Here is a 14,173-nt window from a genome sequence, read left to right on the forward strand (position 1 = left end):
CCCCTCACCTCCCCAGTCATGTCCCTGTATTATTACTATAGATATAAGTGATGTCACTGTGACACTCCCAGATCCCCATCACCTCCCCAGTCATGTCCCTGTATTATTACTATAGATATAAGTGATGTCCCTGTGACACTCCCAGATCCCCATCACCTCCCCAGTCATGTCCCTGTATTATTACTATAGATATAAGTGATGTCCCTGTGACACTCCCAGATCCCCTCACCTCCCCAGTCATGTCCCTGTATTATTACTATAGACATAAGTGATGTCACTGTGACACTCCCAGATCCCCATCACCTCCCCAGTCATGTCCCTGTATTATTACTATAGATATAAGTGATGTCCCTGTGACACTACCAGATCCCCTCACCTCCCCAGTCATGTCCCTGTATTATTACTATAGATATAAGTGATGTCACAGTGACACTCCCAGATCCCCTCACCTCCCCAGTCATGTCCCTGTATTATTACTATAGATATAAGTGATGTCACTGTGACACTCCCAGATCCCCTCACCTCCCCAGTCATGTCCCTGTATTATTACTATAGATATAAGTGATGTCACTGTGACACTCCCAGATCCCCTCACCTCCCCAGTCATGTCCCTGTATTATTACTATAGATATAAGTGATGTCACTGTGACACTATCAGATCCCCTCACCTCCCCAGTCATGTCCCTGTATTATTACTATAGATATAAGTGATGTCACTGTGACTCTCCCAGATCCCCATCACCTCCCCAGTCATGTCCCTGTATTATTACTATAGATATAAGTGATGTCACTGTGACACTCCCAGATCCCCTCACCTCCCCAGTCATGTCCCTGTATTATTACTATAGATATAAGTGATGTCACTGTGACACTACCAGATCCTCTCACCTCCCCAGTCATGTCCCTGTATTATTACTATAGATATAAGTGATGTCACTGTGACACTCCCAGATCCCCATCACCTCCCCAGTCATGTCCCTGTATTATTACTATAGATATAAGTGATGTCACTGTGACACTCCCAGATCCCCTCACCTCCCCAGTCATGTCCCTGTATTATTACTATAGATATAAGTGATGTCACTGTGACACCCCCAGATCCCCTCACCTCCCCAGTTAGCAGGTAGATAATCTCCATGGTGACAGATAATATCTTTTCAGTCAGGTGCCTCCTGTCTTTCTCCATCCTCGCTGAATTGGTGTACAGGACACGTCTCATCCTCATGTGACTTTTAATAACAGCTCTGGTTCATCAAACACCAATTGTCTAGAAATAAATATAAAAATAAGTTTTCTTGGAAGTTTTAATGATTAAGCCTTATTAAACAGTGCAATAAACATCGTACAATAATGTATTAATGTGAAACCACCATTGATCATAGTAAGAAGTCTTAGTTTCCTAGATACCACTTGGTCCAATTTTTGGGGGAAATTTGGTTTTGAATTTAGTTTAAATTCCAGAAATTAGGAGATTATGATTTTGCCCAGAATGACGAGTATTAGGTGATGGTAATTAAGAACAGCAGCATTCCCAATGCACACCAATACCAAATAACTGATACACAGGTCACACAGATGCCGCACAATACAGGCTTATTATAATAATACAACAACAAAAGGACACCACAGACTGCTACCCCTGTATAAAAATAATAGCAGGACACCACACACTGCTACCACTGTATAAGAATTATAGCAGGACACCACAGGCTGCTCCCCCGTATAACAGACACCACAGGCTGCTCCCCCGGTATAACAGACACCACAGGCTGCTCCCCCGGTATAACAGACACCACAGGCTGCTCCCCCGGTATAACAGACACCACAGGCTGCTCCCCCGGTATAACAGACACCACAGGCTGCTCCCCCGGTATAACAGACACCACAGGCTGCTCCCCCGGTATAACAGACACCACAGGCTGCTCCCCCGGTATAACAGACACCACAGGCTGCTCCCCCGGTATAACAGACACCACAGGCTGCTCCCCCGGTATAACAGACACCACAGGCTGCTCCCCCGGTATAACAGACACCACAGGCTGCTCCCCCGGTATAACAGACACCACAGGCTGCTCCCCCTGTATAACAGACACCACAGGCTGCTCCCCCTGTATAACAGACACCACAGGCTGCTCCCCCTGTATAACAGACACCACAGGCTGCTCCCCCGGTATAACAGACACCACAGGCTGCTCCCCCGGTATAACAGACACCACAGGCTGCTCCCCCGGTATAACAGACACCACAGGCTGCTCCCCCGGTATAACAGACACCACAGGCTGCTCCCCCGGTATAACAGACACCACAGGCTGCTCCCCCGGTATAACAGACACCACAGGCTGCTCCCCCGGTATAACAGACACCACAGGCTGCTCCCCCGGTATAACAGACACCACAGGCTGCTCCCCCGGTATAACAGACACCACAGGCTGCTCCCCCTGTATAACAGACACCACAGGCTGCTCCCCCGGTATAACAGACACTACAGGCTGCTCCCCCGGTATAACAGACACTACAGGCTGCTCCCCCGGTATAACAGACACCACAGGCTGCTCCCCCGGTATAATAATAATAACAGGATACCACAGGCTGCTCCCCCGGTATAACAGACACTACAGGCTGCTCCCCCGGTATAACAGACACTACAGGCTGCTCCCCCGGTATAACAGACACCACAGGCTGCTCCCCCGGTATAACAGACACCACAGGCTGCTCCCCCAGTATAACAGACACCACAGGCTGCTCCCCCGTATAACAGACACCACAGGCTGCTCCCCCGGTATAACAGACACCACAGGCTGCTCCCCCAGTATAACAGACACCACAGGCTGCTCCCCCAGTATAACAGACACCACAGGCTGCTCCCCCAGTATAACAGACACCACAGGCTGCTCCCCCAGTATAACAGACACCACAGGCTGCTCCCCCGGTATAACAGACACCACAGGCTGCTCCCCCTGTATAACAGACAACACAGGCTGCTCCCCCGGTATAACAGACACCACAGGCTGCTCCCCCTGTATAACAGACACCACAGGCTGCTCCCCCAGTATAACAGACACCACAGGCTGCTCCCCCAGTATAAGAGACACCACAGGCTGCTCCCCCGGTATAACAGACACCACAGGCTGCTCCCCCTGTATAACAGACACCACAGGCTGCTCCCCCGGTATAACAGACACCACAGGCTGCTCCCCCGGTATAACAGACACCACAGGCTGCTCCCCCGGTATAACAGACACCACAGGCTGCTCCCCCGGTATAACAGACACCACAGGCTGCTCCCCCGGTATAATAATAATAATAATTACCGGCAACCAGATACTTTAACGTCTTCTCTGTAACAATCTCGTCGCTCTCGGTGACCCGGATGCTGAAAAGGAGGAAAAACACTTTCCGGTCCATATAGACCTCCGGCCTGTGAGTTCTTCATACCGGAAAGTGTTTTTCCTCCTTTTCAGCATCCGGGTCACCGAGAGCGACGAGATTGTTACAGAGAAGACGTTAAAGTATCTGGTTGCCGGTAATTATTATTATTATTATACCGGGGGAGCAGCCTGTGGTGTCTGTTATACCGGGGGAGCAGCCTGTGGTGTCTGTTATACCGGGGGAGCAGCCTGTGGTGTCTGTTATACCGGGGGAGCAGCCTGTGGTGTCTGTTATACCGGGGGAGCAGCCTGTGGTGTCTGTTATACCGGGGGAGCAGCCTGTGGTGTCTGTTATACAGGGGGAGCAGCCTGTGGTGTCTGTTATACAGGGGGAGCAGCCTGTGGTGTCTGTTATACTGGGGGAGCAGCCTGTGTTGTCTGTTATACAGGGGGAGCAGCCTGTGTTGTCTGTTATACTGGGGGAGCAGCCTGTGGTGTCTGTTATACCGGGGGAGCAGCCTGTGTTGTCTGTTATACAGGGGGAGCAGCCTGTGGTGTCTGTTATACCGGGGGAGCAGCCTGTGGTGTCTGTTATACAGGGGGAGCAGCCTGTGGTGTCTGTTATACAGGGGGAGCAGCCTGTGGTGTCTGTTATACCGGGGGAGCAGCCTGTGGTGTCTGTTATACAGGGGGAGCAGCCTGTGGTGTCTGTTATACTGGGGGAGCAGCCTGTGGTGTCTGTTATACCGGGGGAGCAGCCTGTGGTGTCTGTTATACCGGGGGAGCAGCCTGTGGTGTCTGTTATACCGGGGGAGCAGCCTGTGGTGTCTGTTATACCGGGGGAGCAGCCTGTGGTGTCTGTTATACCGGGGGAGCAGCCTGTGGTGTCTGTTATACCGGGGGAGCAGCCTGTGGTGTCTGTTATACCGGGGGAGCAGCCTGTGGTGTCTGTTATACCGGGGGAGCAGCCTGTGGTGTCTGTTATACAGGGGGAGCAGCCTGTGGTGTCTGTTATACCGGGGGAGCAGCCTGTGGTGTCTGTTATACCGGGGGAGCAGCCTGTGGTGTCTGTTATACAGGGGGAGCAGCCTGTGTTGTCTGTTATACTGGGGGAGCAGCCTGTGTTGTCTGTTATACAGGGGGAGCAGCCTGTGTTGTCTGTTATACTGGGGGAGCAGCCTGTGGTGTCTGTTATACCGGGGGAGCAGCCTGTGTTGTCTGTTATACTGGGGGAGCAGCCTGTGGTGTCTGTTATACCGGGGGAGCAGCCTGTGTTGTCTGTTATACAGGGGGAGCAGCCTGTGGTGTCTGTTATACAGGGGGAGCAGCCTGTGGTGTCTGTTATACGGGGGAGCAGCCTGTGGTGTCTGTTATACAGGGGGAGCAGCCTGTGGTGTCTGTTATACAGGGGGAGCAGCCTGTGGTGTCTGTTATACAGGGGGAGCAGCCTGTGGTGTCTGTTATACCGGGGGAGCAGCCTGTGGTGTCTGTTATACAGGGGGAGCAGCCTGTGGTGTCTGTTATACCGGGGGAGCAGCCTGTGGTGTCTGTTATACCGGGGGAGCAGCCTGTGTTGTCTGTTATACCGGGGGAGCAGCCTGTGGTGTCTGTTATACCGGGGGAGCAGCCTGTGTTGTCTGTTATACCGGGGGAGCAGCCTGTGGTGTCTGTTATACCGGGGGAGCAGCCTGTGGTGTCTGTTATACCGGGGGAGCAGCCTGTGGTGTCTGTTATACAGGGGGAGCAGCCTGTGGTGTCTGTTATACCGGGGGAGCAGCCTGTGGTGTCTGTTATACCGGGGGAGCAGCCTGTGGTGTCTGTTATACAGGGGGAGCAGCCTGTGGTGTCTGTTATACCGGGGGAGCAGCCTGTGGTGTCTGTTATACAGGGGGAGCAGCCTGTGGTGTCTGTTATACCGGGGGAGCAGCCTGTGGTGTCTGTTATACCGGGGGAGTAGCCTGTGTTGTCTGTTATACAGGGGGAGCAGCCTGTGGTGTCTGTTATACCGGGGGAGCAGCCTGTGGTGTCTGTTATACCGGGGGAGCAGCCTGTGGTGTCTGTTATACCGGGGGAGCAGCCTGTGGTGTCTGTTATACCGGGGGAGCAGCCTGTGGTGTCTGTTATACAGGGGGAGCAGCCTGTGGTGTCTGTTATACCGGGGGAGCAGCCTGTGTTGTCTGTTATACTGGGGGAGCAGCCTGTGGTGTCTGTTATACAGGGGGAGCAGCCTGTGGTGTCTGTTATACTGGGGGAGCAGCCTGTGGTGTCTGTTATACCGGGGGAGCAGCCTGTGGTGTCTGTTATACCGGGGGGAGCAGCCTGTGGTGTCTGTTATACTGGGGGAGCAGCCTGTGGTGTCTGTTATACTGGGGGAGCAGCCTGTGGTGTCTGTTATACCGGGGGAGCAGCCTGTGGTGTCTGTTATACCGGGGGAGCAGCCTGTGGTGTCTGTTATACCGGGGGAGCAGCCTGTGGTGTCTGTTATACCGGGGGAGCAGCCTGTGGTGTCTGTTATACCGGGGGAGCAGCCTGTGGTGTCTGTTATACCGGGGGAGCAGCCTGTGGTGTCTGTTATACCGGGGGAGCAGCCTGTGGTGTCTGTTATACCGGGGGAGCAGCCTGTGGTGTCTGTTATACCGGGGGAGCAGCCTGTGGTGTCTGTTATACCGGGGGAGCAGCCTGTGGTGTCTGTTATACAGGGGGAGCAGCCTGTGGTGTCTGTTATACCGGGGGAGCAGCCTGTGGTGTCTGTTATACAGGGGGAGCAGCCTGTGGTGTCTGTTATACCGGGGGAGCAGCCTGTGGTGTCTGTTATACAGGGGGAGCAGCCTGTGTTGTCTGTTATACTGGGGGAGCAGCCTGTGGTGTCTGTTATACTGGGGGAGCAGCCTGTGTTGTCTGTTATACAGGGGGAGCAGCCTGTGGTGTCTGTTATACTGGGGGAGCAGCCTGTGGTGTCTGTTATACGGGGGAGCAGCCTGTGGTGTCTGTTATACAGGGGGAGCAGCCTGTGGTGTCTGTTATACAGGGGGAGCAGCCTGTGGTGTCTGTTATACAGGGGGAGCAGCCTGTGGTGTCTGTTATACAGGGGGAGCAGCCTGTGGTGTCTGTTATACTGGGGGAGCAGCCTGTGTTGTCTGTTATACCGGGGGAGCAGCCTGTGGTGTCTGTTATACTGGGGGAGCAGCCTGTGGTGTCTGTTATACCGGGGGAGCAGCCTGTGGTGTCTGTTATACTGGGGGAGCAGCCTGTGGTGTCTGTTATACCGGGGGAGCAGCCTGTGGTGTCTGTTATACCGGGGGAGCAGCCTGTGGTGTCTGTTATACCGGGGGAGCAGCCTGTGGTGTCTGTTATACCGGGGGAGCAGCCTGTGGTGTCTGTTATACAGGGGGAGCAGCCTGTGGTGTCTGTTATACCGGGGGAGCAGCCTGTGGTGTCTGTTATACAGGGGGAGCAGCCTGTGGTGTCTGTTATACAGGGGGAGCAGCCTGTGGTGTCTGTTATACTGGGGGAGCAGCCTGTGTTGTCTGTTATACAGGGGGAGCAGCCTGTGGTGTCTGTTATACTGGGGGAGCAGCCTGTGTTGTCTGTTATACCGGGGGAGCAGCCTGTGGTGTCTGTTATACAGGGGGAGCAGCCTGTGGTGTCTGTTATACCGGGGGAGCAGCCTGTGTTGTCTGTTATACAGGGGGAGCAGCCTGTGGTGTCTGTTATACCGGGGGAGCAGCCTGTGGTGTCTGTTATACTGGGGGAGCAGCCTGTGGTGTCTGTTATACAGGGGGAGCAGCCTGTGGTGTCTGTTATACTGGGGGAGCAGCCTGTGGTGTCTGTTATACAGGGGGAGCAGCCTGTGGTGTCTGTTATACGGGGGAGCAGCCTGTGGTGTCTGTTATACAGGGGGAGCAGCCTGTGGTGTCTGTTATACAGGGGGAGCAGCCTGTGGTGTCTGTTATACCGGGGGAGCAGCCTGTGTTGTCTGTTATACAGGGGGAGCAGCCTGTGGTGTCTGTTATACTGGGGGAGCAGCCTGTGGTGTCTGTTATACTGGGGGAGCAGCCTGTGGTGTCTGTTATACCGGGGGAGCAGCCTGTGGTGTCTGTTATACAGGGGGAGCAGCCTGTGGTGTCTGTTATACAGGGGGAGCAGCCTGTGGTGTCTGTTATACCGGGGGAGCAGCCTGTGTTGTCTGTTATACAGGGGGAGCAGCCTGTGGTGTCTGTTATACCGGGGGAGCAGCCTGTGGTGTCTGTTATACCGGGGGAGCAGCCTGTGGTGTCTGTTATACAGGGGGAGCAGCCTGTGGTGTCTGTTATACAGGGGGAGCAGCCTGTGGTGTCTGTTATACCGGGGGAGCAGCCTGTGTTGTCTGTTATACAGGGGGAGCAGCCTGTGGTGTCTGTTATACTGGGGGAGCAGCCTGTGGTGTCTGTTATACCGGGGGAGCAGCCTGTGTTGTCTGTTATACAGGGGGAGCAGCCTGTGGTGTCTGTTATACTGGGGGAGCAGCCTGTGGTGTCTGTTATACTGGGGGAGCAGCCTGTGGTGTCTGTTATACAGGGGGAGCAGCCTGTGGTGTCTGTTATACGGGGGAACAGCCTGTGGTGTCTGTTATACAGGGGGAGCAGCCTGTGGTGTCTGTTATACAGGGGGAGCAGCCTGTGGTGTCTGTTATACCGGGGGAGCAGCCTGTGTTGTCTGTTATACAGGGGGAGCAGCCTGTGGTGTCTGTTATACTGGGGGAGCAGCCTGTGGTGTCTGTTATACTGGGGGAGCAGCCTGTGGTGTCTGTTATACAGGGGGAGCAGCCTGTGGTGTCTGTTATACCGGGGGAGCAGCCTGTGTTGTCTGTTATACTGGGGGAGCAGCCTGTGGTGTCTGTTATACTGGGGGAGCAGCCTGTGGTGTCTGTTATACTGGGGGAGCAGCCTGTGGTGTCTGTTATACCGGGGGAGCAGCCTGTGGTGTCTGTTATACGGGGGAGCAGCCTGTGGTGTCTGTTATACTGGGGGAGCAGCCTGTGGTGTCTGTTATACCGGGGGAGCAGCCTGTGGTGTCTGTTATACAGGGGGAGCAGCCTGTGGTGTCTGTTATACAGGGGGAGCAGCCTGTGGTGTCTGTTATACCGGGGGAGCAGCCTGTGGTATCCTGTTATTATTATTATACCGGGGGAGCAGCCTGTAGTGTCTGTTATACGGGGGAGCAGCCTGTAGTGTCTGTTATACAGGGGGAGCAGCCTGTAGTGTCTGTTATACAGGGGGAGCAGCCTGTGGTATCCTGTTATTATTATTATACCGGGGGAGCAGCCTGTGGTGTCTGTTATACCGGGGGAGCAGCCTGTGGTGTCTGTTATACCGGGGGAGCAGCCTGTGGTGTCTGTTATACCGGGGGAGCAGCCTGTGGTGTCTGTTATACCGGGGGAGCAGCCTGTGGTGTCTGTTATACCGGGGGAGCAGCCTGTGGTGTCTGTTATACCGGGGGAGCAGCCTGTGGTGTCTGTTATACAGGGGGAGCAGCCTGTGGTGTCTGTTATACAGGGGGAGCAGCCTGTGGTGTCTGTTATACCGGGGGAGCAGCCTGTGTTGTCTGTTATACAGGGGGAGCAGCCTGTGGTGTCTGTTATACTGGGGGAGCAGCCTGTGGTGTCTGTTATACCGGGGGAGCAGCCTGTGTTGTCTGTTATACAGGGGAGCAGCCTGTGGTGTCTGTTATACTGGGGGAGCAGCCTGTGGTGTCTGTTATACTGGGGGAGCAGCCTGTGGTGTCTGTTATACAGGGGGAGCAGCCTGTGGTGTCTGTTATACGGGGGAGCAGCCTGTGGTGTCTGTTATACAGGGGGAGCAGCCTGTGGTGTCTGTTATACAGGGGGAGCAGCCTGTGGTGTCTGTTATACCGGGGGAGCAGCCTGTGGTGTCTGTTATACCGGGGGAGCAGCCTGTGTTGTCTGTTATACAGGGGGAGCAGCCTGTGGTGTCTGTTATACCGGGGGAGCAGCCTGTGGTGTCTGTTATACCGGGGGAGCAGCCTGTGGTGTCTGTTATACAGGGGGAGCAGCCTGTGGTGTCTGTTATACCGGGGGAGCAGCCTGTGTTGTCTGTTATACAGGGGGAGCAGCCTGTGGTGTCTGTTATACCGGGGGAGCAGCCTGTGGTGTCTGTTATACTGGGGGAGCAGCCTGTGGTGTCTGTTATACCGGGGGAGCAGCCTGTGGTGTCTGTTATACTGGGGGAGCAGCCTGTGGTGTCTGTTATACCGGGGGAGCAGCCTGTGGTGTCTGTTATACGGGGGAGCAGCCTGTGGTGTCTGTTATACTGGGGGAGCAGCCTGTGGTGTCTGTTATACCGGGGGAGCAGCCTGTGGTGTCTGTTATACAGGGGGAGCAGCCTGTGGTGTCTGTTATACAGGGGGAGCAGCCTGTGGTGTCTGTTATACCGGGGGAGCAGCCTGTGGTATCCTGTTATTATTATTATACCGGGGGAGCAGCCTGTAGTGTCTGTTATACGGGGGAGCAGCCTGTAGTGTCTGTTATACAGGGGGAGCAGCCTGTAGTGTCTGTTATACAGGGGGAGCAGCCTGTGGTATCCTGTTATTATTATTATACCGGGGGAGCAGCCTGTGGTGTCTGTTATACCGGGGGAGCAGCCTGTGGTGTCTGTTATACCGGGGGAGCAGCCTGTGGTGTCTGTTATACCGGGGGAGCAGCCTGTGGTGTCTGTTATACCGGGGGAGCAGCCTGTGGTGTCTGTTATACCGGGGGAGCAGCCTGTGGTGTCTGTTATACAGGGGGAGCAGCCTGTGGTGTCTGTTATACAGGGGGAGCAGCCTGTGGTGTCTGTTATACCGGGGGAGCAGCCTGTGTTGTCTGTTATACAGGGGGAGCAGCCTGTGTTGTCTGTTATACTGGGGGAGCAGCCTGTGGTGTCTGTTATACCGGGGGAGCAGCCTGTGTTGTCTGTTATACAGGGGGAGCAGCCTGTGGTGTCTGTTATACTGGGGGAGCAGCCTGTGGTGTCTGTTATACTGGGGGAGCAGCCTGTGGTGTCTGTTATACAGGGGGAGCAGCCTGTGGTGTCTGTTATACGGGGGAGCAGCCTGTGGTGTCTGTTATACAGGGGGAGCAGCCTGTGGTGTCTGTTATACAGGGGGAGCAGCCTGTGGTGTCTGTTATACCGGGGGAGCAGCCTGTGGTGTCTGTTATACAGGGGGAGCAGCCTGTGGTGTCTGTTATACTGGGGGAGCAGCCTGTGGTGTCTGTTATACTGGGGGAGCAGCCTGTGGTGTCTGTTATACAGGGGGAGCAGCCTGTGGTGTCTGTTATACCGGGGGAGCAGCCTGTGTTGTCTGTTATACCGGGGGAGCAGCCTGTGGTGTCTGTTATACTGGGGGAGCAGCCTGTGGTGTCTGTTATACTGGGGGAGCAGCCTGTGGTGTCTGTTATACTGGGGGAGCAGCCTGTGGTGTCTGTTATACCGGGGGAGCAGCCTGTGGTGTCTGTTATACGGGGGAGCAGCCTGTGGTGTCTGTTATACTGGGGGAGCAGCCTGTGGTGTCTGTTATACCGGGGGAGCAGCCTGTGGTGTCTGTTATACAGGGGGAGCAGCCTGTGGTGTCTGTTATACAGGGGGAGCAGCCTGTGGTGTCTGTTATACCGGGGGAGCAGCCTGTGGTATCCTGTTATTATTATTATACCGGGGGAGCAGCCTGTAGTGTCTGTTATACGGGGGAGCAGCTTGTAGTGTCTGTTATACAGGGGGAGCAGCCTGTAGTGTCTGTTATACAGGGGGAGCAGCCTGTGGTATCCTGTTATTATTATTATACCGGGGGAGCAGCCTGTGGTGTCTGTTATACCGGGGGAGCAGCCTGTAGTGTCTGTTATACAGGGGGAGCAGCCTGTGGTATCCTGTTATTATTATTATACCGGGGGAGCAGCCTGTGGTGTCTGTTATACCGGGGGAGCAGCCTGTAGTGTCTGTTATACAGGGGGAGCAGCCTGTGGTATCCTGTTATTATTATTATACCGGGGGAGCAGCCTGTGGTGTCTGTTATACGGGGGAGCAGCCTGTGGTGTCTGTTATACTGGGGAGCAGCCTGTGGTGTCTGTTATACGGTGGAGCAGCCTGTGGTGTCTGTTATACTTGGGGGAGCAGCCTGTGGTGTCTGTTATACCGGGGGAGCAGCCTGTAGTGTCTGTTATACCGGGGGAGCAGCCTGTAGTGTCTGTTATACAGGGGGAGCAGCCTGTGGTATCCTGTTATTATTATACCGGGGGAGCAGCCTGTGGTGTCTGTTATACCGGGGGAGCAGCCTGTGGTGTCTGTTATACTGGGGGAGCAGCCTGTGGTGTCTGTTATACGGTGGAGCAGCCTGTGGTGTCTGTTATACGGGGGAGCAGCCTGTGGTGTCTGTTATACTGGGGGAGCAGCCTGTGGTGTCTGTTATACCGGGGGAGCAGCCTGTGGTGTCTGTTATACCGGGGGAGCAGCCTGTGGTGTCTGTTATACGGGGGAGCAGCCTGTGGTGTCTGTTATACCGGGGGAGCAGCCTGTGGTGTCTGTTATACCGGGGGAGCAGCCTGTGGTGTCTGTTATACGGGGGAGCAGCCTGTGGTGTCTGTTATACGGGGGAGCAGCCTGTAGTGTCTGTTATACCGGGGGAGCAGCCTGTAGTGTCTTTTATACTGGGGGAGCAGCCTGTGGTATCCTGTTATTATTATTATACCGGGGGAGCAGCCTGTAGTGTCTGTTATACGGGGGAGCAGCCTGTGGTGTCTGTTATACCGGGGGAGCAGCCTGTGGTGTCTGTTATACCGGGGGAGCAGCCTGTGGTGTCTGTTATACCGGGGGAGCAGCCTGTGGTGTCTGTTATACTGGGGGAGCAGCCTGTGGTGTCTGTTATACCGGGGGAGCAGCCTGTGGTGTCTGTTATACGGGGGAGCAGCCTGTGGTGTCTGTTATACCGGGGGAGCAGCCTGTGGTGTCTGTTATACGGTGGAGCAGCCTGTGGTGTCTGTTATACGGGGGAGCAGCCTGTGGTGTCTGTTATACCGGGGGAGCAGCCTGTGGTGTCTGTTATACCGGGGGAGCAGCCTGTGGTGTCTGTTATACCGGGGGAGCAGCCTGTGGTGTCTGTTATACCGGGGGAGCAGCCTGTAGTGTCTGTTATACCGGGGGAGCAGCCTGTGGTATCCTGTTATTATTATTATACCGGGGGAGCAGCCTGTAGTGTCTGTTATACGGGGGAGCAGCCTGTGGTGTCTGTTATACTGGGGGAGCAGCCTGTGGTGTCTGTTATACCGGGGGAGCAGCCTGTGGTGTCTGTTATACGGGGGAGCAGCCTGTGGTGTCTGTTATACAGGGGGAGCAGCCTGTGGTGTCTGTTATACTTGGGGGAGCAGCCTGTGGTGTCTGTTATACCGGGGGAGCAGCCTGTAGTGTCTGTTATACCGGGGGAGCAGCCTGTAGTGTCTGTTATACAGGGGGAGCAGCCTGTGGTATCCTGTTATTATTATACCGGGGGAGCAGCCTGTGGTGTCTGTTATACCGGGGGAGCAGCCAGTGGTGTCTGTTATACGGGGGAGCAGCCTGTGGTGTCTGTTATACCGGGGGAGCAGCCTGTAGTGTCTGTTATACAGGGGGAGCAGCCTGTGGTATCCTGTTATTATTATTATACCGGGGGAGCAGCCTGTAGTGTCTGTTATACGGGGGAGCAGCCTGTGGTGTCTGTTATACTGGGGGAGCAGCCTGTGGTGTCTGTTATACCGGGGGAGCAGCCTGTGGTGTCTGTTATACGGGGGAGCAGCCTGTGGTGTCTGTTATACAGGGGGAGCAGCCTGTGGTGTCTGTTATACTTGGGGGAGCAGCCTGTGGTGTCTGTTATACCGGGGGAGCAGCCTGTAGTGTCTGTTATACCGGGGGAGCAGCCTGTAGTGTCTGTTATACAGGGGGAGCAGCCTGTGGTATCCTGTTATTATTATTATACCGGGGGAGCAGCCTGTGGTGTCTGTTATACCGGGGGAGCAGCCAGTGGTGTCTGTTATACGGGGGAGCAGCCTGTGGTGTCTGTTATACCGGGGGAGCAGCCTGTGGTGTCTGTTATACCGGGGGAGCAGCCTGTGGTGTCTGTTATACCGGGGGAGCAGCCTGTGGTGTCTGTTATACCGGGGGAGCAGCCTGTGGTGTCTGTTATACCGGGGGAGCAGCCTGTGGTGTCTGTTATACCGGGGGAGCAGCCTGTGGTGTCTGTTATACGGGGGAGCAGCCTGTGGTGTCTGTTATACTGGGGGAGCAGCCTGTGGTGTCTGTTATACCGGGGGAGCAGCCTGTGGTGTCTGTTATACAGGGGGAGCAGCCTGTGGTGTCTGTTATACTGGGGGAGCAGCCTGTGGTGTCTGTTATACTGGGGGAGCAGCCTGTGGTGTCTGTTATACAGGGGGAGCAGCCTGTGGTGTCTGTTATACGGGGGAGCAGCCTGTGGTGTCGTTTATACAGGGGGAGCAGCCTGTGGTGTCTGTTATACAGGGGGAGCAGCCTGTGGTGTCTGTTATACCGGGGGAGCAGCCTGTGTTGTCTGTTATACAGGGGGAGCAGCCTGTGGTGTCTGTTATACTGGGGGAGCAGCCTGTGGTGTCTGTTATACTGGGGGAGCAGCCTGTGGTGTCTGTTATACTGGGGGAGCAGCCTGTGGTGTCTGTTATACTGGGGGAGCAGCCTGTGGTGTCTGTTATACTGGGGGAGCAGCCTGTGGTGTCTGTTATACCGGGGGAGCAGCCTGTGGTGTCTGTTATACGGGGGAGCAGCCTGTGGTGTCTG

General features: G+C 55.1%; 2 protein-coding genes across 4 annotated transcripts in view; one reads left to right on the forward strand and one right to left on the reverse strand.

Annotated features, from left to right (window-relative positions):
- Positions 1–1,231, reverse strand: part of LOC148443057 (uncharacterized) — a 95,600-nt gene extending 94,369 nt beyond the window's left edge. Inside the window, exon 1 of the mRNA XM_088463268.1 lies at positions 1,109–1,231. Coding sequence (XP_088319394.1) covers positions 1,109–1,225 — 117 coding nt within the window. The 5' untranslated portion in view covers positions 1,226–1,231. The remainder of the gene's footprint in view (positions 1–1,108) is intronic.
- A 2,205-nt stretch (positions 1,232–3,436) lies between these two features.
- The window catches only part of LOC148443061 (uncharacterized), a 100,995-nt gene continuing 90,258 nt past the window's right edge, over positions 3,437–14,173 (forward strand). For all 3 annotated transcript variants that reach the window (XM_088463281.1, XM_088463276.1, XM_088463277.1), the window contains exon 1: positions 3,437–3,523. The gene's annotated coding sequence lies outside the window, so the exon portion shown is untranslated. The remainder of the gene's footprint in view (positions 3,524–14,173) is intronic.

Source organism: Taudactylus pleione, unplaced genomic scaffold (genome assembly GCF_031769625.1).
Source record: "Taudactylus pleione unplaced genomic scaffold, aTauple2 ptg001337l, whole genome shotgun sequence".
In the NCBI taxonomy this organism is placed as follows: domain Eukaryota; kingdom Metazoa; phylum Chordata; class Amphibia; order Anura; family Myobatrachidae; genus Taudactylus; species Taudactylus pleione.